The following is a 27,246-nucleotide window of genomic DNA, read 5'->3' as shown; positions in this document are numbered from 1 at the left end:
CGCTTTTCTTAAACTGAGAATTTAATTTAATTTTATTATGCTTGAAATAGTTAGCGCTAAACATGACAGAAAATTATTTTCATCGACTAAGATGTTGGGCCAAAATGTGTTGTAAACTTTAAGGTCATGGATATAATAAAGTCGCTACACATATTAGGTTTGTTAACAAGCAAATTAAATACTTTGGTAATATTCCTAACAAAATAAAGTGCAAAAATATGATGTTGCCTGTTGGACTTTTCCGAATTTTGACCAATTGTAATCTTAAAAGGCAGCATATTTAATTAAAATAAAATTGTGTTATATAACCTTATTTTAGATTTGAATGAATTTGTTAATAATTTGATTAAAATTTAAAAAGAACTACTTCATGGGAGCTTATCCTTTATCTGTTATTTTGAAGTATTTGAAACGGACACAATTATGATTAATTGTCATTTTAATGTAGATTTTTAATTTTATTTAAAAAAAAAAGGGAAATTACTATATTTCAATCGTAAAATCAAGTATTTTGTTTGAGTATTTGTGATTCGCTCTTGATATGTAATAAATAGAAATAACAAAATGTAAGAAGTTGATATTGATTTTTACACAAGGGTGTGAAGAATATTAGCTGTTCAGATTAGCTTTAAAAAACCTCGAGATTTTAACTAATTTTGTTCTTACGTCATGAAATATGTATAATCGTTTATTCAAACTGTCATTATCATGTCTATAAAATAAAAGTGTTTGACTTTGATCAAAGGAGTCAATGAAATATAAATCTAATGGCAATGACGTTTTTGCCATCACAAATAAAATAGTACCAAGTAGAAGAATTTAACTAGTTACTTGTTCTTTTCCTAGTTTTCATATTTTTCACCAAGGTAATATTGCATTACAAATTTAAAACAAAATGTGGGCCAGAATAATATTGCTCAAAGTATTATATGATTTGCAGTGTTGGGTCGGTGTTCTTAAACTGCTAGAAAGGAACAAATATTTTTACAAAATTGTATACTCTACTATTTTACTGAGGCTTTCAAGTTATATACAGCTTAATAACACTCCAAGTAAATTTCATTAAATATCAAAGTTTCGAAACTCACCACTCGGTGTGAAAAGAGGCAGCCTGTTGTCCACAAGAATAGGAAAACTTAAAACAATTTTTTTCACAACTACAAAAAATTCTATTAAATAATACTCTAAAATCGATTGAAGTTTATCAACACTATGATTTGTTCATATACAGAAATGAAAAGTTCAATACAAAAAAAATCGAAAAAATTTGAGGCTTACCGCTCGATGTGAAAAGAGACAGCCGGTTGTCCAAAAGAAAAGAAAAACTTCAAAAAGTTTACACAATTTGCTGATCATCTTGATGTTGAAGTGAACTGGAGTGTTCAGTGAACTGCTCTCTTCTGAAATAAACGTTGATAATGATTATTAGCAAGGTGTAGTTGGAAATCCTGAATCTTGTAAATTAACATGTAGCCTACAGTGAAGGACACTGGCCATTTGTTACCCATTGTGTTATTTTTCATATTACACTCATAATGTTCCCTTCAACATTATGACTTTGTGATGAACGTCAGTTATTCACATCGGTAGATATTTCAACACGGATATATATATGATGAAATTACGCGGTGGGTATTTATAGACTTTCATTGACAATGGTTCATGGGGTTACATTAAGGTCAGTCGTGGGGGAATCTTCATAGAATCTTCATAGTATAATTATTATATTAATAAACAGGTAGAATCAGCAAATTTGTAATATTTGTCTTCTTAAATATTTGGGTTTTTTATTAGTTTTTTTTTTAAGTGATTTACTTAATTTAAAAATGAGAACACATTGACATATTATAGTGATAATGAGAGCGTGGTGGCCAATTGGCTAAGGCGTCGGACTCGTGATCCAATGATTGCTGGTTCGATTCATGCCTATTTCATTACGTTGTGTCCTTGAGTAAGATGCTTTATCTCACTTGCCTCTCTCCACCCAGTGGTTAAATGGGTACCTGTGAGGTAATAAACTTAATTTAAATACTGACTAAATATGGAGTAAATGGTTACACTTTATGTTAAACCATCTTGTGGATACTTACGTGGTTACTTTCTTTGCTTTTAATAGTAAAAAAATTCAGTACAAAAATTAATAGCAAAGGAAATCCTATATTCTATCAGAACTTCAGGGTGTAACATAAACATTTCCTCTCCAAGTGTGAACCGATGCGTACACTCTAACAGAATCTTAACCGGGAGATACATTTCATAAAGATACTTTCTTTCAGTTGAAGATACGTATGCCTCAACCTTTACATGCCTGCACATTGTGAGTATAAATGATGTATTCTCCTGATGCCTAGTATGTATTAAAGAGCTGGGTATGTTCTGTCTCACTTCGGACATGATCGAACTAATTGCTGGAGATAATCGTCTGCTAACTCTGTCGCGGGTCGGTGTAAGTCAAAGTACGCAAAAGACGAAGGGTGTACAGGAATTGAGGTGTAGTGAATTATTCACCGGTATGTGCAGCAGACACATAATACAAAATACAAAAACCCTGAAAATAGTCAAGTGAAAATACTTTTCTTGTATGCGTTACTTACTTGAGGACACGGGGTAACCCATTCGAAACGTTACACACTAACCAGTACACTTACCAATACAGTTACCTTACATTGGCACTAGCCTAGTGGAAATACCTTTAACGTGCAAAAAGAATGTAAATTTCTCACAGGGTGGTCTTTAAACAAAAGTAAATATCTTGACCTGTGACAAACTCCATAAACTCACATTATAGCGGTATATCTAGGTTAGTGCGGTTAACTCATTATTATACCACTTTATGTCTTTGGATTACAACTTATGGATACTCTAGTGTTTCTGAATGAAGAGGTTTTGACTAAATGACCCAATCTTCGGGCTCTCGTAACTAATAATAGGCAAGGTTCCTGATCGGTAAAAAACCGCCGTGCCCTTAATGACCAGCTTGTGAGTAATCCAGGAAGTGGTCAGCTCTTTTCCATTCTACAAATATTATGCAAGGCTGTAGAGTCCGCATTATATAAATGATGTAGGTGTTTGTATGTATGTATGTGTGTATATATGTATGTATTTTAGATCCTCCTGCAAGCAGGAACACGCCAAGAAGCCATCCTCGGCTTATCAAAGCCGCAAGCTGACCGAAGTCAGTCTCTTACATTCGTATTTAACGTCCATGATTGTGAATTGTCAATTTTCAACAACTCTGTAACTGGACGACATACATTAATCTTGGAGTGACTCGAATTCGGTGGATTGTTAGGAATGATACCTGAATGGTTTGCCATTCCGATGTGAATATACATGAACAATATATGAACAAAAACCAAAAAGAGAAAGAAGTCTCTGTTGTAAAGTTTCATGATCTTGTAAAGTCCCATCACATATCGTCTTTAAATTTAAGCAAGTACACTGTGTGCCTTCCAAAAATGATTCCTGTTTGGTTTTATTTAAATCCGGCGGTCATATATTATGTTCAAAGTTAGACATAGTCTAATAGTTTAATAGTCTTGCAGGATGAGAATTGTTTCTGTATCAATTAGTAAAATGATTCAGATATTACTGAGATATAAATAAATCAATTGCATATTCGTGATCATGGTGTCATCCTCAGGAATTTAATTTCAAGCAATTAAATATATACGACATCCTTAATTAATTTTAAAATTTCACTGAAACGCCACACTCAAACTTCACCAGCCAACGTCACGTAATTCTTCTTATGAAGCTCTTAATAAGTGTATGTAAATGTGTAATTGTGTAAACATGTTTAATCCTGATATAAATGTATTTTGAAATGTTTACGAGTTTTAATGTATATATGCATGTGTATGAATGTAAATTATGTTTGTCAAGGAAAGAAGAATTGGCATGTATTTAGGTTTAACTTGTTCCACAATCATGTTTTTTTTTTGTGGGGAGGAAGAGAGGGGGGGGGCACCAGACCAGAAAATCTTATGCTTGTTATGATTCCTCTGCCATTACATTGTCTCTTTTGTTAATCCTAAATCAGCATCAGTCTGGACAATCGATCCAAACCATGTCTTATCTATGCACGAATATAAAATAGTAAAGGAACTTATATTTCTTTTTTGGGGGGGGGTGTGTGTTGTGAAATGGTAGAAATAAATAAACTAAACTAAACTTCAACTAACTCACGTTAATGTTATAACAGCCAGTGGTACTGCAAGTTTACTCAACTGACAAATGTAAATGATAAAAACGCCCTTATTTATTTACAGTTTTGGTAGTTGGGATTCTCATCTTACACGGATCTGCCAGTGTTGATGTGAATTGCGCATCACGAGAATAAAAACCGTCATACTTATTACGATACGGTGTCCTATTTCAATTTCAGAATGTTACATATATGTTGATTGGTAATTCAGGGACAGGTGGAACGCACACTTGGTTTTCGTAATGTTCGTAATGGTGGGTCTGGGTTTGGCTTAGATCTAAATATAAATGGAATAGATTTCTTAATTCTGAAGAGCACCAGTAATCAAGGGTATGGCCCCGTAGAAGAAATATTCGACAGTTAATATGAATTGATGATGTTAAACGATAAGAGCTAGGGTTAGGCGTATGTTTAGGGTAAGTGAATAGAGTGTATATGGTAGAGTGGTAGGGGTTGGGGTTATATTACTGAGGTAAAGGGTTAAGAGAGAGGGGGTGGATTACCGTAGGTAGTGCCACATGAGAATTCGTGTTCCACCCAAAGCCTTTTTACAATACTGGTCACCCCCATCCACTCAGTTCCAAATTCCTATAACGAAGCTTGTATCACTTACCAGTCGCAAAGCACAGTTGATATCAAAGATAGGTTTATGTGTAGAATGAATACGGGTACTGTTGGGGAATAATAGGGCTAGAAGATCATTGCAAGACGGGATTTATGTCCTATTGAATGTACTAACAAACAGGGGAATAAAAAGAGGGATCTGTTATACCAACAAATACTGAAACTATTTAATGAAAAACGTCTGAAGAAATAGAGTTAGATATAATGGTGGTAAGGATCCCTTATGCCATTCCCCGGCCACTTACCCAGTAGAATTAGAGTATTTTATCAAAACATAAATTATTTTAACCATGGGTTCATAAGGATAAGATTTAGATAAAGGAGATCAGCTCCAAATGAATGCCAGTTATGAATTGTTCATCTCCATTGCAACCTTGCCTAGGTCAATATCGGTATGCCTGCTATACACACCAGAGCGTTGTACAAGCAGACACTAGTTACATGATACACCCACACGTAGTCCAGGAGCCCAGAAGGTTTATTCAGCTGAAGAGGTACAAAAGGTTTGGTGGCCTGATTGTGTTGGTAGGTGACCAAGCTTCAATAAAATGTGTTGCTGCCGGGGCACACCCTGCATGGTAGGTGAGAGGGTCACAAAATAAGGGGGCAAAATATGCTTTTATTTAGCTGAAGAGGTACAAGCACGCAAGTTCGTGGGTTTTATACCCAGGAGGGTACCTTGCATCATAGTGGCAATGACAGCAATATCTGACTGCATGGGGCCCCAGACAGTAGCCCAAAAGAGGCCCGCCCATATGGTATTATTCAGCTGAAAAGGTACAAGGGTAGATCCTTTTGCATTTGAACTATTACACGTTGGGGTGTACTATAACACTAATGACAGTAACTTTGTCCTGCATTGGGGCCCAAACAGTAGCCCTAAGAATGGGCCATGCGATACAACCAGCTGTTGGTTAATTTATCTAGCTGAACAGGTACATGAACAAAACTTGTTGGATACTGCTCCCAGCAAGACTAATTACATTGCTGTAGCAACAACAGAAATATCTGACTGCACCGGGCCCCAGACAGTAGCCCAAAAGAGGCCTGCCCAAATGAAATTATTCAGCTGAAAAGGTACAAGGGTGAATTCTTTTGCATTTGAACTATTACACATTGGGGTGTACTAAAACACTAATGACAGTAAATTTGTCCTGCATAGGGGCCCAAACAGTAGCCCTAAGAATGGGCCATGCGGTACAACCAGCTGTTGGCTAATTTATCTAGCTGAACAGGTACATGAACAAAACTTGTTGGATACTGCTCCCAGCAAGACTAATTACGTTGCTGTAGCAACAACAGAAATATCTGACTGCATGGGGCCCCAGACAGTGGCCCAAAAGAGGCCCCGCCCACGTGGTATTATTCAGCTAAAAAGGTACAAGGGTAGATCCTTTTGCATTTGAACTATTACACATTGGGGTATACTCAATCACTAATGACAGTAACTTTGTCCTTCATAGGGGCCCAAACAGTAACCCTAAAGATAGGCCCTTCGACCCAACCAGTGGTTAGCTAATTTTTCTAGCTGAACAGGTACATAAACAAAAGTTGTTGGATACTGCTCCCAGCAAGACTAATTAGTTTGCTGTAGCAATAACAGCAATATCTGACTGCATTGGGCCCCAGACAGTGGCCCAAAAGAGTAGATCCCTTTGCATTTGAACTAATACACATTGGGGTATACTAAAATACTAATGACAGTATCTTTGTCCTGCATAGGGGCCCAAACAGTAGCTCTAAAAATAGGCCCTGTTGCCTTATCAGTCTTTGACTGATTTAGTAGAAGGTACATAAATTCAACTTGTTGGAGATTGGCCCTAGCAATATTTGTTATATTATTATAGCAATAACAGCGATATTTGCTTGCATGGGGCTCCAGACAGTGGTCCCGAAAGGCCCGTTTGGTGTTATTCAGTCAAAGTAGTACAATGGTGAATCTTTCAGCATTGATGCTGATACATTTAGGTTTACCCAAGTAGGTCTACCAATGACACCAACTTCGTTCTGCACTGGGGCCCAGACAATATAGCCCAACATGGCCCCTCCTTTCATGTTTATTGTATCTTGCCACGATTGGACGAGCAGTGAGAGAAAACAGAAATAATATAATTACAGGAGGTTTATGATTTATTGGACCTGGTCGTTATTTGTCTTCTTCGTTAGAAATCCAGTGTAACGTACCTTATAAGTGGATAACGAGGCAATTCAAAACTGTGAATGCCATACCTGAACGCTATGATAGGTGCACTGTTTGAAATGTAATTTAATATACTTTGTGTAGCCAGAATTGTATCTTTCAGAATGACCTAAAACATTGTATTGGCCCTAATTAACTCAAAGTTGGTCTCCATCGTTGTAGCATTGTACTGATATACTTTGATTCAAATTGCTCAATCATTGATCGTAATGATTTATCAGTGATAATCACATGAAGGCATGTTTAACATCATCACTTGCTGAAGTAACATATTTACATTTTTGGTTAAAATGATAACATATAGTAACATCCATAAAACATGTACTGTACACTAGGATAATGTACCGTAAACAGTCAATATGACACCATTTTGTATATCTTAGGCAACATTTATTTGCTTTATAAGATCAAACGTACAGCCACCTGCTTACTCCCATGCATGCTGTTTCACTAATATTTGTATAATTTTGATAACATAAAGTTTAGCACACAGGATTATAACGAAGGAGTGTTACTAGATGCTCATAGATAGGAACAAAAGTTACGAATTCATGTACAGAAAAGTAAGAAGTACTGTAAGTCAGTGGAATTTTCTGAAATGTAAGCTGCTGACATTATTATTGTCCATTGTCACAGCAGAACATGGAAAATACAGCAGTTGACTTAGCGAGTAATATTTTGCAGTAATTTTTTTTTGCCAAACAATGTTACATGTTAGGGTCAACCAAGAAAAGGCCAAATATCAAAACTACATCAATGTTCAACAGCCTCACAGGTTCTGGGTTACAGGTTTTGTACATGTCAAGCAGATGAAATGTTGCTCCAGGGTGTGGTGGAAGTCTTGTTTTTAACCACTGCAAACAGATGGGTTTTATTACATAATAACTATGGAATCCATAAGTTCTTGTCAATAGAGAATATTACCTTTCTGCCCGTTCTATTGTGTTGATGTATGTCACAGTATAATGATTATTTACGACATAGAAAGCGCTGGCCTGGTGAATGTTTTCCTAAAAACAAAATAATCGATCTAGACAAAAAATTCTCAACTAGGCCTAACGTTAAGCTAGTTCAACTGTTTAATTTAATATATTTCATGATGAATAAACTGACCGTATAATTCAACACAAAGTTACACTATGCTGGACGAGATTTTCCGTCCACTCGTTCGTTGACATACATGTGAACGTACGTACGTATATGTGGGATATGATATACGTACGTAGGCCTAGGCCCTATATGTTCCGAGAGGCGCGGTTGCTATGGAAGTACGAAGAATGTTGATTAACTGTCCATGTTAATATTTGTGTTCATGTTAATCTATAATCTTTCTTATTGCTTCCATTTCCATGTTTGATGCATTTTTTATTCTGATAGCCGTAAAATTGTTTTGAATATTCGTGATCATTTGGGCGTTTTTTTTTTTATTTTGCACATGTGCATTGTTGTTTTGGTAGTTAATAAACTAATTCTACGGGTAACACTTTTATCAAATCTGCTAAAAAAATGTTTGTATTTTTTGCCTTTTTATCGACAAAAATCATAAGGTATGAATGAACGGAGTTAATCAACGGTCAGCGTGGGTTTATCTAGGATAATGCACGATCGGGGGTTAATTAGACTTCCGTGATTAAACACAGATACTTTTAAAATAACGCAAGCGATGCACGAGGGCGTAGCCCGAGTGCATCCAGCTTGGCCCTAATTATAAATACTACCCGAAAATCCTCAAAATATGAATAAAATAATATTGTTTGGGAAAAAGTAAGCTTGTCAATTGAAAGGGATGGGATATAGTAATTTATGGAAATTGCTAGAAATGTGGAAACCAGCAGATGTAATTATTTTTCTTCTTTTAACTAGAATTTTATAGCTAAACTAATGAGTATTTGAGAAACAGAAGAATTTGTAGTCACCACGATTTGATCATTTAATTGTTATCCACCGTCTTGCCCCATGCAGGCAGATATGCTGTCATTACTGCAGCAATAGAGTTAGTCTTTCTCGAAGCGGTATCTAAGACGTTTTGTATATGTACCTGTTCAGGTACGGAAATAAGCTAACAGCTGGTTGGGCTGCAGGGCCTATCTTTAAGGTTACTGTTTGCGCATATATGCAGGACAAAGTTACTGTCATTAGTGTTTTAGTACACCCCAATGTGTAATAGTTCAAATGCAAAAGAATTCACCCTTGTACCTTTTCAGCTGAATAATATCATTTGGGCGGGCCTCTTTTGGGCTACTGTCTGGGGCCCGGTGCAGTCAGATATTTCTGTTGTTGCTACAGCAATGTAATTAGTCTTGCTGGGAGCAGTATCCAACAAGTTTTGTTCATGTACCTGTTCAGCTAGATAAATTAGCCAACAGCTGGTTGTACCGCATGGCCCATTCTTAGGGCTACTGTTTGGGCCCCTATGCAGGACAAAGTTACTGTCATTAGTGTTTTAGTACACCCCAATGTGTAATAGTTCAAATGCAAAAGAATTCACCCTTGTACCTTTTCAGCTGAATAATTTCATTTGGGCGGGCCTCCTTTGGGCTACTGTCTGGGGCCCAATGCAGTCAGATATTTCTGTTGTTGCTACAGCAATGTAATTAGTCTTGCTGGGAGCAGTATCCAACAAGTTTTGTTCATGTACCTTTTCAGCTAGATAAATTAGCCAACAGCTGGTTGTACCGCATGGCGCATTCTTAGGGCTACTGTTTGGGCCCCTATGCAGGACGAAGTTACTGTCATTAGTGTTTTAGTACACCCCAATGTGTAATAGTTCAAATGCAAAAGAATTCACCCTTGTACCTTTTCAGCTGAATAATACCATATGGGCGGGCCTCTTTTGGGCTACTGTCTGGGGCCCCATGCAGTAAGATATTGCTGTCATTGCCACCATGATGCAAGGTACCCTCCTGGGTATAAAACCCACAAACTTGCGTGCTTGTACCTCTTCAGCTAAATAAAAGCATATTTTGCCCCCTTATTTTGTGACCCCCTCACCTACCATGCAGGGTGTGCCCCGGCAGCAACACATTTTATTGAAGCTTGGTCACCTACCAACCACAATCAGGCCACCAAACCTTTTGTACCTCTTCAGCTGAATAAACCTTCTGGGCTCCTGGACTAACGTGTTTATGACGTCAATCAAAATAAAATAAAATAAAACTGTTAGCAAACTGCTTATCCACTAGAGGGCCTGTGTAATAGAATGTGTAAAAGTAAGTTGGCCTGACGTTTCGATCCTAGCAGGATCTTCTTCAGAGGCTAAATGACAAGTTACAGTAACAGAGGGGACAAAAACACGCACAGAATACAGACAGGTTAATGAGCACGGTGAACACAATGAGATGGATGAAAGGGGATTATAAGTAGAAAGCAACAGGAGAAGAGGAGAGGAAGGAGATAAACTGTGGAGGGACAAAGAGAGGATTAAAGGCACAGGGTAGGGAATAAACTGGAGAGGGACAAAGACAGAAAGGTGTGAAGAAAAATGGAGGGGAAGAGAGCTGTGAGAAGAAGAGTGAAAGGGGGGGGAGGGAGAAAGGGGAGAAGGAGTAGGGAACAGAGGAAAGTTAGTCATGTCCTTCCTGAATGTTCAGCCCATGAGGTTGAATGGTACGGAGGCGTTGCATCCAGAGCCTCTCTCTGCTGCGTACTAGGTCAGGACGGCTACCTAAGGATTCAATCCCCTGTAGGGACATGTCGTTAATGGTATGGTTGGGAAGGTTAAAATGTTCTCCAACTGGGGTCTCAGTCTTCATGGTGTTGACTGTGGATCTGTGACCATAGAATCGCTTCTTGAGGGTGGTTTTGGTTTCGCCAACATACTGGATGCCGCAAACTCTACAAGAGATCAGATAGATGACATTGGTGGTAGTGCAAGTGATGTGACCCTTAGTCTTGTGTGTGAGTTGCATGCTGTGGCTGGTGATGGAATTGGATTCAACAATGTGGTGGCTGCAGACGATGCATCTCGAAGTACGATCACATTTGAAGGTACCATGCTGAATGGGTGTGGGGTTAGAAGTTAGAGGTGGAACAGCAGCGCGTACAAGAAGGTCTCGTAGGTTGCGTGGTCGTCTGTAGGCGATGATGGGTTTTTCAGGGACGGCTCGTTGGAGTCTATCTGAAGTCAGGAGAATGTTGTGGTTGTTAGAGGTGATTTTCTGAAGGGGAGGAAGATTTGGGTGGAAAGTAACAACCAGGGGCAGCTTGTTGTCGCAATCTCGTCCCTTTTTGTCTTTCACTGCCAAAGTAGATGATCTGGAAAGGGAGCGGACTCTCTCAATGGCTTCACGCACCCTTCTGGCACTATGGCCCCTGGCAATAAGGTGTTTTTCCAAAGCATCTGTATGGCGAATGAAAGAGGAATTGTTAGAGCAAATGCGACGAAGACGAAGTGCTTGACTGTAGGCAATTCCAGACTTGCAGTGACGGGGATGGCAGCTTGAAGAATGGAGATACTGGTGTGTGTCAGTGGGCTTGGTGTATAAGTCTGTAGAGAGAGAACCGTGTTCCTTGCGAACAGTCACATCGAGAAAGTTAACCTGTTGGTGAGAGTAATCAGAGGTGAATTTGATGGTGCTGTGGAAAGAATTGATGTGATTGATGAAGGTGAGCAGGCTATCCTCATCACTGGTCCAAATGAAGAAGATGTCATCAATGTAGCGCCACCAGATTAGGGGACGGCAGGGAGCCGTACTGAGCATGCGTTCTTCAAGGCTAGACATAAACAGACATGCAAAAGAAGGAGCCATCCTGGTTCCCATGGCAGTCCCGTGTCTTTGAAGGTAATGCTTGTCCATGAACGTGAAGTTGTTTTGGTGAGAACCTGTTGCATGAGAGCTTTGATGTCAGAGATGGGTGGACAAGGGTGGACCTTCTTAGACAGGGCTGCACACGTGGCTGCGATACCTTCAGCATGAGGGATGTTAGTGTACAGAGAAGTGACGTCGAAAGTACCGATTATGGCTGTACTGGGGATTTGGTTTTTGATATCTTCAAGTTTCCTGAGGAAATCTGGAGTGTCATGGATATAAGAATTAATCTGAGGAACAAGAGGTTTGATGAAGTGGTCCACAAACAAGGATATCTTCTCGGTGGGGGACCCATTGCCCGAGATGATAGGCCTACCAGGGTTACCAGGCTTGTGAATTTTGGGCAGGAGATAAAACCTGGCTGCCTTACAGTCTGTGGGAGAAAGGAAAGAAACAGCCTTCTTAGAGATCTGGTTCCGCTGGTACATATCAGTGATGGTCTGTTTTATCTGCTGGGAGAAAATATCTGTGGGATCAGAATCAAGAAGAGTGTAAATATCACTGTTGGAGAGATGACGCATGGCTTCCTTGATGTAATCCTGTCGATCCTGGATGACAACTGCAGAACCTTTGTCGGCTGGCTTGATGATGATGTCACTGCGAGACATCAGTGAGGAGAGTGCTGTACGCTCATCTCTAGGAAGGTTGTCGTGTGTTCTGCGGAGAGGAGAGTTTGACTGGTTAGTCTCAGAGCTGACGACCTGTGTGTAGGCTTCTAAAACAGGGACTCTGTTCTTAGGAGGCATCCAAGAACTTTTCTTGCAGAAGGGTTCCCGTTCAGTAGGAGGATCATCTAGGAAAAACTCACGAAGGCGAATTCTGCGAAAGAAATGAGTAAGATCTTGACTCAGTTCCGCTTGGTCAAATGCTGGAGGAGTAGGACAGAAGTTGAGTCCTTTGGAGAGAAGCCTAAGGTCTGCACTGGTAAGAGTAGAAGAAGATAAGTTAACAACTGCAGTTGAGGATGGTGGTTCAGACTCAGGTGGAGTCTGGGGCCTTCTAAAACGGTTGCAAGCGGTACGTTTGCGTCTTTTCTGAAGGTCAGTCATTTTCTTATTTCTTCTTTCTGTGAGTTCAATGTTCTGCTGAGACAAACACAAGTTAATTTTGTTAGTGTACTGAGTCCATTCGTCATCGGTGCAGCATGACTGTAAATCAAGCTTCAGCCTCAGGATATCACGTATAAGATGTTGTTGTAGTGGCGGGAAGCCAGCGTCAGAGGATTAGTAAATAGAAGATATTCGCTAGCTAAAATATTTCACGTTAGTTAACATTGACATTAAAAGCTGACATAACCAATTTCGTTATCTTCGGATGAAAAGGAACGTAATATAAAGTACAAACGAGGTCAAATTCATAGGTAATTTTACAGTTCCTGTTTCATACTGTACTAACTGTTGTTTATGTTTCTTTGCCAGTCGGCTGCAGTTATATACTGCGCCCAATGACAAGTCACCTCACATGTACCCATTTAAACCCTGGCTGGAGAACCGCAACATTAACGGAAGATGTTGAACTACTGAGTATGATTCCCTTTAAATGTAGATTAATTTGTAGCGTTTGTATGTCATTTGTTTTGAATGTCTGTGTTTCGGGGTTTTTGTTGCTATATGAGATACTAGATAAAGTTTTATCTGCTTAGGTTCTCCTTGCCAGTAGTAAGGCCGAGGCCAGGTTCTTTTAGTGACATGGCTGCTACCACTAGCTTGACTGGCTATCGCTACAAAATACAATATTTAAATGAAAAAGTCGCAATTTCAAATAACGAGTCAAAATTTCGATATGTGAAAGTCGAAGTTTGAAGTAGAAAGTCGACTATTGGGGGAGAAAAAAAACAGTTTGAAATAAAATAGTCGATTTTATAATTAGAGTTGTGATATTACAGGTTAAAATTTCGAGATTGGTTCACATTCCGGGCCACCGTAACTACAAACAAAATTCTTCTGGGAAGTTTCCGAAACTGGCCACCGGTTTTCCCCTTCCTTACTTGTTCTTGTGTTAAAAATGGCAACAATTAATCCACAAGCACAGGTGTATGTGAATCGTGAATCTTAAAATTTGCTAACGTCCACCTCTTGCAGAATGAAAAACTAACCGGCCATGTTGGAGCATAGTGCTTATCAATGTACTATTTATAATAAGGAAACTTGATTTCATATAGCTACGATTGGTACTAGACATCATCTGTCTTACTATGCGGGAATCTCAAATGTTACAGAACTTGCTAATGCACATGACTTGTTTATTTTTCTTTTATATTACCAGAATGTTTTTTTTTTATTAAAAAAATGAAACTATAAGGGAAGTGGTTAGCTAAAACATCTTGCCAAGGGTCATTCCTCTTTGCTCTGGTGTTTCATTTTATCTTTGATAGACGCTATCTCAACTATTTCTGGCGCTGTAATTGGTTACCATCAATGAACCATTTGAAGAGCAATACGTTTTTAACTTGGCTGCCTTCATTGAGGAAACGGGATACAATTGAAGTGTATCCTGACAACATCCATTAGCAATTGTAACGTTACTGCTAAAGGAACCCTTTGCACAAACCCTCGATGGCCCTTGAATTTGAACGCGAAATATATAAATCGGGAAACATAATTATCTGTCATTGATATAAGTAATGTTTATCATTTTTGCAAGTTACAAGCTCTAGACTGAGTTATTATTCTTGGTGATGACGCGTTGTGAAACGGCGTTTTCTTTGGGTATGTCAACCCTCCCATCGCGTCCCTCGATCATTTCCCTCCCCCTCCATTCCTGCCTCTCTTCCCCTTCCCCATTTCCTGTTTTACTTCCTCTTACTCCTTCGTATGTAGCACGTATATTCGTTTTTTAAAGAAGTAAGAATTTAAAAACAAATAAAATATATTTGGCCTCGTTTATGCTTAGATATTACTCGGAGAATGAACATTTATCGGGTTTTCTCCTTTGACCATTACTTAATCTTCATTTGGGTTACAAAAGCACATCACGGCACAACTCACATGGAGGATACATGTCACGGCGGTCCATGTCCAACGTTACCAGCAGGTTTAATGGACGTTCAGAGATTCCGTATTCTTGTATTAGCTGTGTGAAATTCGGACGGTAATTTGATGTAAATATATTGAAAGAAATCATATTTGTGTAGTGCAATGCACATAATTTTTTCTTATAGGGAAAACAGCTTATTTGTTTTCCGTTTTAGATTGGCATCACTGGTTACACTTCTTTGTTTAACCTTTTTAGATGAGTTTTCACTCATTCTTGCTTCAACATAATACAAAATGTTGAACTATTAACAATGCAATACAAACTTAAGGAATTATTATGTTGCAAAGTTTGAATTTGAATTGATCAATCTATCTGTTTGCAGCAGCTTGTTGAAACGGTTACTAACTTGATAACATTGTTGGGTGGGTGTCAGAACCATACGGATCCTATGATAGTTTCTTTTATATCAGATCCATCGTCCAGATTAATTAAAAAGTGAAATAAATAAAATGGTAAATATGACAAAAGAATTGTTTATTTTTCCAAAGGTTATAACTTAAATTATGTTTTGGAATATTCAAGGTTAAATTTCTTGTAAATGAGCGAACATTGATAATAGAACAAGAAACATGTCCATTACTACGGTGAATTGCGTTGTTTTATTTCGATACACATTAGCGTCATTAGTGGTGTATATTGGCATTATTTTCATGTAATTTAATGTGACGTCGATGTTCTTTCTTCAATATCAGTCACGTGTGTTCTCTATCCACATTTTCAGTCAGGTGACATCTATTTGGTTTTGAGGAAAAGGAAAACTAGCTCGCTCTGATCAAATACAATTTGCAGTTCAGTCTAGAAATCTCTCGTATTCCCGGCTACAAGGGACGAATCTTCATTTCTGAATATTTAATGTTGGTTAAACTGCCGGGTAAGTGTTGCCACTGAATACTGCTGTAGCTATCCCGACTTCCATGGTAGTCTCCATTGAGGTTGGATTAATGACAACTATTGTACCACCAGGCACCGTGATAATAAATAGCACAGTTACTTTTGCCACTATCTTTGGTACTGAACTGGTAGTTGAGGTGATAACGAAGAGCATTACCATCAGGATTGCTGCGAGAGTCTGCGAAGAAGCACAAAGAAAAGGAAATTTATTGTTCTATGTAATGATACTAAGAGACAAACATACAGGTGTTGCTGAAATAAAAGGCGGCGTTACGAGTTATATTTATTATTAGTTTAATGATTGAATGAAAGTTATTGATTTATTTCATCATTTATTGCAAATAAACAGTTATCTTTAAAAGTTATAAGTTTTTTATCTTTTTGTTTTATTTTATGACATAAATAATAATTATAATTATTATTATTATCAGTATTGCTGCAATCATGCTATAACAAACACATAGGTGAAATAGCTACTAAAGAAACAGGACGAAATAAGGAATATATTTCATTGAAATATCATTGATGACCCATTAGGGTATTTCCAATCAACTGCCCGTAGTATAGTAATGGAAACTGATACGGCAAAACTGGTGTGTCAAAATGTAAATAATACTAAACCAAACACCGTAATATAACCCTGGGTTTTGCTTCTTTAATACTACAGTTCGACTTTGTTAATGTTGTTCGTCGGCCAATATAGATTCAAGAAAGCATGGTATGTACGATGCATGAGTGTTGTATTAACGTTCGTGTACGTCTGTGCATAAGGGTGTAAATGTGTATGGCTCTGAAATTGAGACTGAACAGGGTATGGGAATGATTCACTTTTGCTGTTGATATTTAATAAGGTAGTGGTCTTTTTTGTGTCTTTGTTTTAGCGATTTATGAGAATAAGGACAATAATCTCAGAAGGAGATATAACGATTAATCAATCCATCTACTCATCTTCGTTTTCATATATTATCGCATTACTACTGCCTATGATTAATTATTCAAATATTCTGTAAAATATAGGTAGGGACATTTTAAATTGATATTCCCATCACAACACATAATGCAATTATCATGTAAGTGTTTGAAAAAAAGTTTTTCATCACAATGATCTCTACAACACAGGTTAATGGTTGTGCGTGGATTTACTTTTCCTTTAATCTCTTGACGACTAACACAAACTATTTCCCAAATACGTAAATAACGTAAACGTATTTAAAGTTAAAGAATTATGCAGATATCTGAAGGATGTGTATGTAACCAAATAAATTGTAACAAACCCGCTGTTCCACTGTAGGTTCCAAGTTGAGATAACCGATATTTATCGCTTTCGTCATTAATCCGGAAGTAGTCAAACTTGGCATAGTAGGGAGCACCATCTCTGTTCACCAGATCAATCCTAATTTCATATCTCTTTTGATTGGTCAAGGTAAAAAGTTTATCATTTCCAAGCCAAAACTCGTGGTCTAAATCTCCAAAACCTTCTTTGTAGCTGTCCCATCCGAGGTAGAAATCCGAGGTTCCATCCACACGACGTTGAAAAACCTTTGTTTAAATGTGTGAATAAGAGGAAAACTTTTGTCATGACCATATATGGCAAAAGATTGACGAAATTGTCAACATTTAAATAAACATTGAAGATGAAAAACGTTCACTTCAACGAATTTGAAGGAACTGATAAAGAAAAAACCTCGTTGAAACATTTTCATTAAAGAAGTGTACACTATGTAGATATTTCATTCCACTGTAGATATAAGCCTGAAATGAAAATCTGACAAAATCACAAATCACTTAAAAGGTATCATTGAAACGTGAGGAAGCAGATACTTGGATTCAGAGTGGTTATTTTTCTGTTGGAAAATACATTTCATTATGTTTTCACAATAATCTATTTGCATATTTTATTCGTCGTTTTGTATTTTATGTAGAAATGATAACTGTGGTTCATAGCAAATCCATTACGCAAGTTTATCCATTGTAATGTATAACCTTGTATCAATAACGATCACTACACAAATTTGTTATTTACACGTGTTATGTCAAGTTACTACATCCCTCAGAATGTATATTCTATCACTTTTGTACTTTGTGTAAAATAATGCTCTGTAGTGCAATGTAATGCGTGTATTTTACAAATGTGCATGCTAGGGTAATTTAGTGTATTTGTTATAGTGCAGTGTAGTAAAGTATAGTGTGGTCATTATGGTACAATGTCATATACTCTAGGAAGTGTAGTTCACTGCAGTTCATTATCTGTACAGGGTAATAAGTGCAGATAGCATTGGGTGTTAATTAATGGAATGACTTACCGTCCATCCTCCTCCGTCAGTCATGTTGCAGTAAACCTCAAAGGCCTCGCTAGTCCAGTCGGTTGGTTTGATTCTGTATATACCGTTGTCCCTAGATCCATCATCGTAAATTTCCTGGCAATCTTTAGGTGGTCTCGTGCAATTTTCACCATCTCCTCTGTAGCCATCAGTACAATAGCATTGTGTTATGTTGTCCCTGACGTCACAAACTGCTTTAACACTGCATGCATATGCTTCATCCCACGTGATCTGTCCGTTGGTACAAACACCTTTCCTTGTACAGTTTGGGTTCACGTAAAAGCCACCTTCCTGCAAAACAAAATTAAGTCTTTACTTTAATTTTTACAGTTACAGTTTGCATTTGAGCCTGGTGTTGTGTTTGTTATTATCCATGGTAAATCATGTTCGGTATTATGTCTTTGTAAGCACTATTATAATTGACAGATATTCATATAACTATATAGTTAAATGAACTCTTAATTAATTTATATATTCGAGTTTGATTGGACTTATATTGCTCTAATTCATTTACTATAAACAGTATTAACAGTGATTGGTCGCTATGAAAACGAGTTTTGAACTTTACTGTTGTTTATCGAAAACTGTCATAGTGCACAGTCTTTGACATATATCCGCAGATTTAAATGCTCAAAAGTTAGACAATAAAATGAAACACAACTGACTGGAATAACTGTTTTCCCCTCTGATTCGTAACATCCACACTGTTCTTGAGGTACACAGTCTGATCCCTTCATGAAGTATCCATCGGAACAAACACAGGCTTCGGCTTCATTGCAGACCCCAGCCTGACACATTTCTGGAGCACCACATGTCCGCTGACAGGAGTTATTGCAGTTTCCATAGACCATGTTGTAGGGGCAGAGGGTTATAATGTCTGCAGGATTAAATATGTCGGTAGGTTTAAAGAATAACATAAATTGAAACATAATGATGATTTAAACTCTGTTATGTATCTTAATTGTAATGACCATGCTGTAAAACTTGTGTTAAAGCCTATATTACTACACACGCCATCAGGGCAACTTACAGACCTTGAATACGCGCATGTAAGGGCTATATGAATTCCAAACTTTCATCTGTAGTAACTAGAGGTGATTTGACGTTATACCTGATCTAAGGGGAACATACATAAGGATATTAAGCTGAAATTTTGATATAACTTACCTGTTCTTCCAGAGTACTGTCCGAGGCTGACAAACTTGAAGTTGCTGAACTCATCACTAATGCGGAAATTATCGTAAGAAACCCGGATTAAGGAACCATTTGATGACGTCATCTCAATCACCAATTGATACTTCTTTTGATTGGTCATGTACGAAAGCTTCTCATTGCCGAGCCAGAATTCCCGAGATAAAAAGCCGAAGCCAGACTTGTAGCTGTCCCAGACACGGCTGAAGTCGATGGAACCGTCAATGCGACGTTGTATTACCTAATGGTGTTAATGATTTAGAAACCGAATTCAAACTACTTTATGTGTATTGTGAACTATACGTCACTAGAAACCTTTCTTTTGGCAAAGACATATATCAGGATGCACATATTGTGTATAATGTCAGTACGAATCTACAGAATGGGGAGAAAAGTTTGGCGAGGGAATTGTCGTGCACCGGCGTTCAATCGGGGATGCAGGTGCTGTTTAAAAAGAAAAAGTGCAAACCACTATGAGGGTAATATTCAACGTTTGTCTTTAATTGAAGCCTGAGAATTACAATAAGATACTTTTAACAGCATACATGTTATGATATATGCTATGATCCCCTCCTTACATCCATTCTTACCAAAGAAAGATGACAAGAAACTTGTAAAGTGAACCCTAGTTGAGAAAGTTGAGACCTACCGTCCATCCACCAGTTCTGTCTGTGTTATCACAGTAAACCTCAAAAGGCTCTAGATAGCCATCTGGTTTGATCACGACGACACCAGTAGAGTTATCGAATGCACATTGCTCCTGGACTTCTCTGCAATCTCTCGGGTAATCCGATTGTTGATAGAAGAAATACGACGAACCTAGTACGTTAAAATAGTGGTTTTCTTTCTGAGTTGAGTCACATTGGTTTTTTAAGTTACATACAATTACCACAGCCTATGTCCCATATATACGATGAATCCAATGTTTTTATAAATTCAATTCAACGTATTTTATACAATGAATGTTTCCGCTGATACCCATGTGTTCGTTGGAAGTACACAAACGTTCGATTCAAATGGTGCCGTGTAAAATATACCCTTTGATAAACATTAACATAGTTATTACTGAACGGTAATAACGACCGCCTAGGAAGTAACAGCATACATATAAAATCACTTACCTAAACTACTATCACCGGTGACATCATTGATTGTCTCTAGAGCATCCTGTCAAACGGAAATTAATACAAAAAGTAACAGCTTAGTTGAATGGCTATTAAACGTATTCATGTATTTTATATAGTAGTACGATAAAGTAGACTATAGCATATATGGCTCACTATCAGAGCTGTCGTACACATGCAGGGATAAGGGTGTTTTTTGTGTTAGGATGGTTTGTGATGACAATACCGTCGTGCGTGAAACAAAACAAGGGTAACGTGGGTTGGGGAGCGAGTTGGAACTTTCTAGTTCACAATGTGACCATGAAAATGACTGCCAGTGATGGTGATTAATCATACTATTGTTTCGAATTATAAATTCGTTGACCAAACTCGTATCCAGTTAACGTCCAATTACTTAACTTCCTGTTGATAGCAAATATAGAGCCATTGACATGTACACAGTATAACAACAAAAAAATTAAAGGAGAGTATATAATTTGAAACAAATAATTATTTGGCGAGAGAACTATCACCATAATAAACCTCGATAATAGCAACGTTGTATAAAATTAAGAAGTTCGTATATAGATTTTCGCATATTTGATTTAGATGCGTGACAAAGCCAAAATAGACAAACACGTCTAGGTAAGAATTAATAAGTTAAACTCTGATGTGGGCCTTCCATATAGTACATTGATATGTATATATGCCTCTTTAACTTAAACAAAGAATATTTTAATAATAATTTCCTGGTTTGCACAAATAAAACAAACACAATGCGCTAATAAATTCAGTTTGAGGAAGTTGAGACAAAATATCACAATACTTACATTGGCAGTTAATATAAAGTCACAAAAATACAATGATTTACTTTTAGAGAAGAATAAACCATAAACAAGATTTTTATTTTTTCCTTTGAAGAGACAAAAACTTAATTTGAAAAGTCGTTTGAAATAACAGACACGATAAATAAACAAAATGTAAAATATTTAATAATATATTAAATAGTCAGATCGTTTTGCTTTAAGTTCTCTATCTTAAACAGCTTTTAATAACAGCTCCGTGCAGTAACATAATTTATCAGAGGAGAACGCCGGCGTTGGGAAGATCGCATTAATAGTAGTATCCAGTATTACAACGAGAACCCTAAATTAGCCAACAGAGATATTGTAGAGAATGTTTGTTTATTATATTTCATGTATGAGGCAACCGTGCTCTCAACACTTTCGTTCCAAATGCAACATAACCTAGAATCACGCTCCCTTTTGCTTTCCAAATAATATTTAGCTGTATTAATATTATATTAATCTTTAATTGTTAACAAAAATATTTTTGTTAACAATTAAAGAAACTCAGTCATCAACAGGGAGTGTCCGTGATAGAAGTTTTTTAAAACGATTAAACGATTTGACTATTTTCTGATCTAAAAAGAAAATCCTACATTCTGTAATTCACTTTTCTCGGTTTAGTTCATGTAATATATATACCTTTGTCTAAGAATAACAGTCAGGGGTGTCACCATAACAATTACGTGGAAACTTTAATTTGAGCACTATAATATAATTTCCCGATTTCGTTCGAAACTAGGGAACGGTTTTATTCTCTAAGAGATCAATTTAAATAGAAAATTCTCTCACAGTGGATATGTCTGAATCAAATTCAAACAGATACTTTCATTGAGTTGACTACGGTACGTACAAGCAGACAAGAACAACAATATCATAATAGTAAACGTTTTACAAAACATATGTTCCATGAAATAAGCATCCACCGATATACTGCAGTGCGTTAACTAAATGATTAAATTTATTTCATGATGAAACAAAAATACATACAGAATACACAAATATTGAAATTGTGTTATAATAACTAATATGGTGTCATATATTTTCCTTGAAGTAAGCCTCGCAATTTTTGGCATCGGAATGCCCCTTCACATATTTTTCAGGAAATTGTTTACGACCATAAAGCAAAGTTAAAAAACATCTCCTAGGAGAAAAACATGAAATGTGTAACAGAAATTGTTTGTGCAGTATTTCGACCGATTGAAAGGTTTAAATGAACATTTATTTTACAAGTTGATCTGTTATCATTCCCTGTTAGCGATTCAGAGCAAATGCACTTTTGAATGAGTTTAATTTCTACTTCGATTTTAGCCATCATTAAACTCTGCCGTCTTTAAGTCGATTTTATTTACACAAGACTATAAATGGTCGACACAACTGCGTCATGGGTAGTTCTAATTCAAGAATGATTAAAATTATAAAAAGCTTAACTTCAAAAGCAAAATGTGTTGAAATTGCTCTAGTCAAAATTGTTGCAAAATCGAGAAAATTTTACACGCGTGTTGTTGAGGAGACAAGGTTACATTTTCTGAAGTACTGTCATTACACATATATTCCCAACAATATAAACTACAAATAGATTTACACAGTTTTGACATTTTTACGACTGTTCAATCGTGTTTAAGCAAATCAAAGTTATATACTAGAGACGTTGTATGTCACATGAGTAAAGGCAAACCGCAGAGGAATTACACTTTTTCTTAATTATCTACTTCTTTGCGGGATAATGTTTGCATTTGTCTTTTTGTCTGTTGACTTCTGAAGAAACTGCTTAATACGTCTTATAAAATAGCAATGAAGAGAAAAACGTTGAAGGCTTGCTCAATGTATCACTTAACGTTTCTAGTGCCAATCAAGTTTTACCATTTACGAATCATATTTTTGAACTTTACAAAGCGCTATTCATAATTGTGAAACATTAGTGAATAGACGTCGGAATAAGCAACCGAAAGTAAACATTAATTAAAATTAACGACATACGTTTTTTTCTAGATGTGTTCAAGAAATTATGATTTGCTATTTTCAAACGTTTACGATACCAAAAGATTATTTGTCACTACAATGCACGAATATGATAGAATGTCGTATATTTCAACACAATTTTCTAGTCCTTACAAACTGTTGTTTGAGCGACTTGTTTGTTTATTTCTCTATCCATCACAAAGGACTTTTACCTAAGCTGTTGATCCCAGCAAGTAAAACTATTATTCACAGTTTTATTACAAAGTAAAAAGGAAATGAGGAACTAGAGTACATGGTTTGTACAAATCATATCCTCCCTAACCCAAAATCAAGGTTTTCACAGAGGGATATTAAAACTGGATCGTTTAATTTGTTTTTAAGAACAAGAAACTGCTTTAAATTAAATTATGATAAAAACAAAGCAGAGATGAGAAATATCAGAGCCTGAGACTGGTATAGCTAACTTTCACTAGCATGCCTATAGGTATAACGTCACTTATTTAGATAGGCTCTTAAGGTTCTGATGTTACCAACAATTTGAAAGTGAAGAAAGTGGTAAGAAACACATTAGTAAGATGATGAGATTTTGATAGCGTTTGATCATTAGCAAATTATTTAGAATTTTAAGTTTCTATGCTATAATTAAATGGCTTAAAGCGTATACTGATAAACAGTTATGTTGAAAAGTGATTACTGCTTGTTTTAATGATATCATTTAACATATGATTATTTTGCTTAACTCCACGATTGGAATAATATAAAATTAAAAATATTGGAAAAAATATTGTATGAATATCACTGATGTATATCGGGGTATGCAATAGCTTGGTATTTTCAAATAATTTGTGGGACGCTTTCCTATGAACTTTGCATCTTTGATTCTTTTTTAATAATGCTTGGAATAAATTTTCAGTTAACTCTAAACATGACAGCAAACTTAGTTTAATCAACTAGGATGTTGCGCCAATATATTATGATACCATTTATTGTCTAAAAGTTCAAAATTTGAAGAGAATGAAATAATGCAGTTTGGAGATTAAACACGATTTAAAAAAAAGTCAGTTTTGTAAACTTGAACCTATAAATAATTTGATTAAAACTACTTTTCCTGTTATCCGTTATTTTTAAGTATTTAAACAGGCACAATTATCATCGATTATGTCTCTTTATGTATATGTTTACTTATACTTTTATTAATTTGTAGAAACTACTATATTTCAATTGCAAAATAAAGTTTTTTGTTTCAGTTTTGTTCATTTTTCCCTGTTTATGAAATAAATAGTCATAGTTTGATGAAGGAAATCTTGTTTGAAGTTTAACTTATGATAATACACGAGTTAACTCAACGCGATGCTTGTATATATTTTGGATATTTCTAAGTTTGAGATTTACTGTCGGAAGGAAAATTAAGTTTTTGTGTTCAGTTATGAAAAAAATAAAATATATAAACGTTCAATTAGAAAGTCACAATCTTTAACAGTCTTCCTATCTTAAAGTTGTAACACTTAAGTTTATCATAACGATGCAAGATATTTCATTTGATTCTTACACAAGGTTGAGAAGAATATTAACCATTAATAGTATCTTTTAAAAAAATTGACTTTAATTTAATTTTGTTCTTACGTCGTGGAATATGAATAACTGTTTATGTAAACTTCTCTGCATTTTCATCAATATAAAATGAAAGTATTTGACTTTTATTTGAAGGAGTCAATGAAATATCAATCTAGTTTCAATGACTATTTTGCCTTTAAAATGTAAACAAACTGTTGACGAATTTAATTAATTACTTGTTTTTACTAGTGTTCATGGTTTTTCACCAAGGTAATGATGCATTAAAAATCACAAAGTACCGTATGGGCCAGAATAATATCGCTTAACTATTATATGTCTTCAGGTGTAGGGTCGGTGTTTAACAATTATAATTTTTGAAACCTGCGAAGTTTTAATTTGAAATACAAGAACATCTCTTTGACTGCTAGAAAGGGAACACATAGCAATATACTCTACGTTGTTACTGAGGCTTCAAAATTATCTCTAACTTAAGAACACGTCTAGCAATTTTAATTAAATATGTGAGAGGTAATAAGAAAGTATCAAGTTCTGAAACTCACCACTCGATGTGAAAAGAGACAGCCAGTTGTCAAAAGGAAAAGAAAAACTTCAAAAACTTTACACAATTCGCTGATCATCTTGATGTTGAAGTGAACTGGAGTGTGCAGTGACCTGCTCTCTTTTGAAGTAGTCGTTGATAATGATTTTCACCAAGATGAAGCTGGAAAATACTGAATCATTTAAATTAACATTTAGCCTACAGGGCAGGATACTGAACATGTGTTACCCATTGCGTTATTTCTCATATTACATTCATTTAATACCTTTCAACAATTTGACTTTGGTGATAAACGTCGCTTATCCACATCGGTAGATCTTTTTAACACGGATATTCATATGATGAAATTATGCGCAGTGTTTTTAGAGGCTTTCATTGCAGTGGTTCATGGGGTTACATTTAGGTCAGTCGTAGGGAATTTTTCAAAGTATAATTATTATATTAATAACCAGGTAGAATCAGCAAATTTGTAATATTTGCCTTCGAAAATAACTTTCTATTTGTTTGTTGAAGTGTTTTACTGAATTGTGAAAATGTGAAACACATTTCCATATTAAACCTATAATGCTTCATTTACTATTGAAGACTTGAACGCAATAAATGTACAAATCAGAGTTTTTTCTGTCTGAGTGTAAATTACAAACTATTGAAGAGGGTAACGTTTAGAATCAATGTAGTCTTTAATAATGTAGTTACCACGATAGTTTAGGGCATATAAATTAATATCCTAGTTGATCTGAATTCATATTCTTGATGTTAGTTGAATTTTCCTTCTCATGACCACTTAAGGTCTACTGCATATTGCAGAAAGAACCTAATGTAACTAGACAAACTATAAGGATTAGATATTTATACTGTCATTTACATCATCTCTTGGATAATTACGTTTTTCTGCTTTAATAAGAGGTTTTGACTAAATGACCCAATCTTGTAACTAGTAATTTACAAGGTTCGTGGCCGGAAAACAATGGTGCTATGAATGACCTACGTGTCAGTAATTCGGTAAATGGTGAGCGCTACCTAAGAAAACCATCTGCAAGACTACAAAGGCCGCATTTAATCAACGATGTAACTTTGTCATGCAACGAGGAAATTGTTGAATGGTTTGCCAGTCCGATATGACAATATATCAATAAAATAAAAAAAGAGCAAACAAAAGCTCTTTTTTCTTCTTTTTATGTGTAAATGTTAAAGGTCTTGTGATGTCGTTGCCATTTGGTAGAAAATTATTACCAATATTGGCCATCGCCATGCTCACATTGAAAGATAATAGACTGCAATAGCTTAATAATGGCTTAAAAAAATCCCTAATCGCTTTTGGTTTTTGGCTTTCTTGCCTGACACTGATCTGTAAGGAAGCGTAGAATGGACATATAAATTGACGTTTTTCATCAGATGCCACAACTCGTCAATATGACAAAAAATTTGCACATTGACGCTATGATGACGTATACTAAATCGTGAAAATGTCAAAAATTTGAAAATTGACGTTTTGACGACATCATACAAACTCGTCAATATCAGATTTTTTTTTAAATGGTGTTTTGTTTAGGTGCGTCAAATAAATGAGTATTGACGTTTGGGCGATATACAGCAACGCGTCAAAATAAATAAAGCCTGAAATTTACCATTGCACTTGCACTCTTCCAAATCCGGAAAAATAACAAATATCTGGTATAATGTCATCAAAACGTCAAATTTTACATATTCTTCGCTATTGAGAGTTAATAAATCTCGACAAAACGTAGATTTTCAGATTTTTTACGATTGAATTAATTGGAACTATGCAGTCAAACTTAGATTTTTCATATTTTTGCCATTTTGACGAGTTAATCACGCGAAATTGTCAACTTTAAGATGTTTGTAATTTTGATGAGGTGGTATTGGTCAATTTTTAGATTATTGACATTTTGACAAATTGCTGCATCTCATCAAAACGGCACTT

At 36.1% G+C, this 27,246-nt stretch overlaps 2 protein-coding genes across 3 annotated transcripts in view; both read right to left on the bottom strand.

Annotated features, from left to right (window-relative positions):
* The window catches only part of LOC139973452 (uncharacterized), a 64,822-nt gene that overhangs the window by 8,831 nt on the left and 28,745 nt on the right, over window positions 1-27,246 (bottom strand). Inside the window, exon 1 of one of the 2 annotated variants that reach the window (XM_071980144.1) lies at window positions 1,279-1,435. The exons of the other annotated variant lie outside the window; for it this stretch is intronic. Within the exon in view, the coding sequence (XP_071836245.1) occupies window positions 1,279-1,356 (78 nt within the window). The 5' untranslated portion in view covers window positions 1,357-1,435. Of the gene's footprint in view, window positions 1-1,278; window positions 1,436-27,246 lie in introns of those variants that run through there. 2 annotated transcript variants of the gene reach the window in all.
* On the bottom strand, window positions 15,406-25,422 carry LOC139973454 (uncharacterized). Its single transcript, XM_071980145.1, has 8 exons — window positions 25,303-25,422; window positions 20,400-20,445; window positions 19,928-20,097; window positions 19,255-19,519; window positions 18,753-18,964; window positions 18,070-18,378; window positions 17,041-17,305; window positions 15,406-15,944 (listed from the first exon to the last, which is right to left on the bottom strand). The coding sequence occupies exons 1-8, from the start codon at window positions 25,378-25,380 to the stop codon at window positions 15,814-15,816; spliced, it is 1,476 nt and encodes a 491-aa protein (XP_071836246.1). The 5' UTR covers window positions 25,381-25,422; the 3' UTR covers window positions 15,406-15,813.

The sequence above is a fragment of the Apostichopus japonicus genome, chromosome 9 (assembly GCF_037975245.1).
Source record: "Apostichopus japonicus isolate 1M-3 chromosome 9, ASM3797524v1, whole genome shotgun sequence".
Taxonomy (NCBI): Eukaryota; Metazoa; Echinodermata; class Holothuroidea; order Aspidochirotida; family Stichopodidae; genus Apostichopus; species Apostichopus japonicus.
This window is presented reverse-complemented; position numbering and strand designations above follow the sequence as displayed.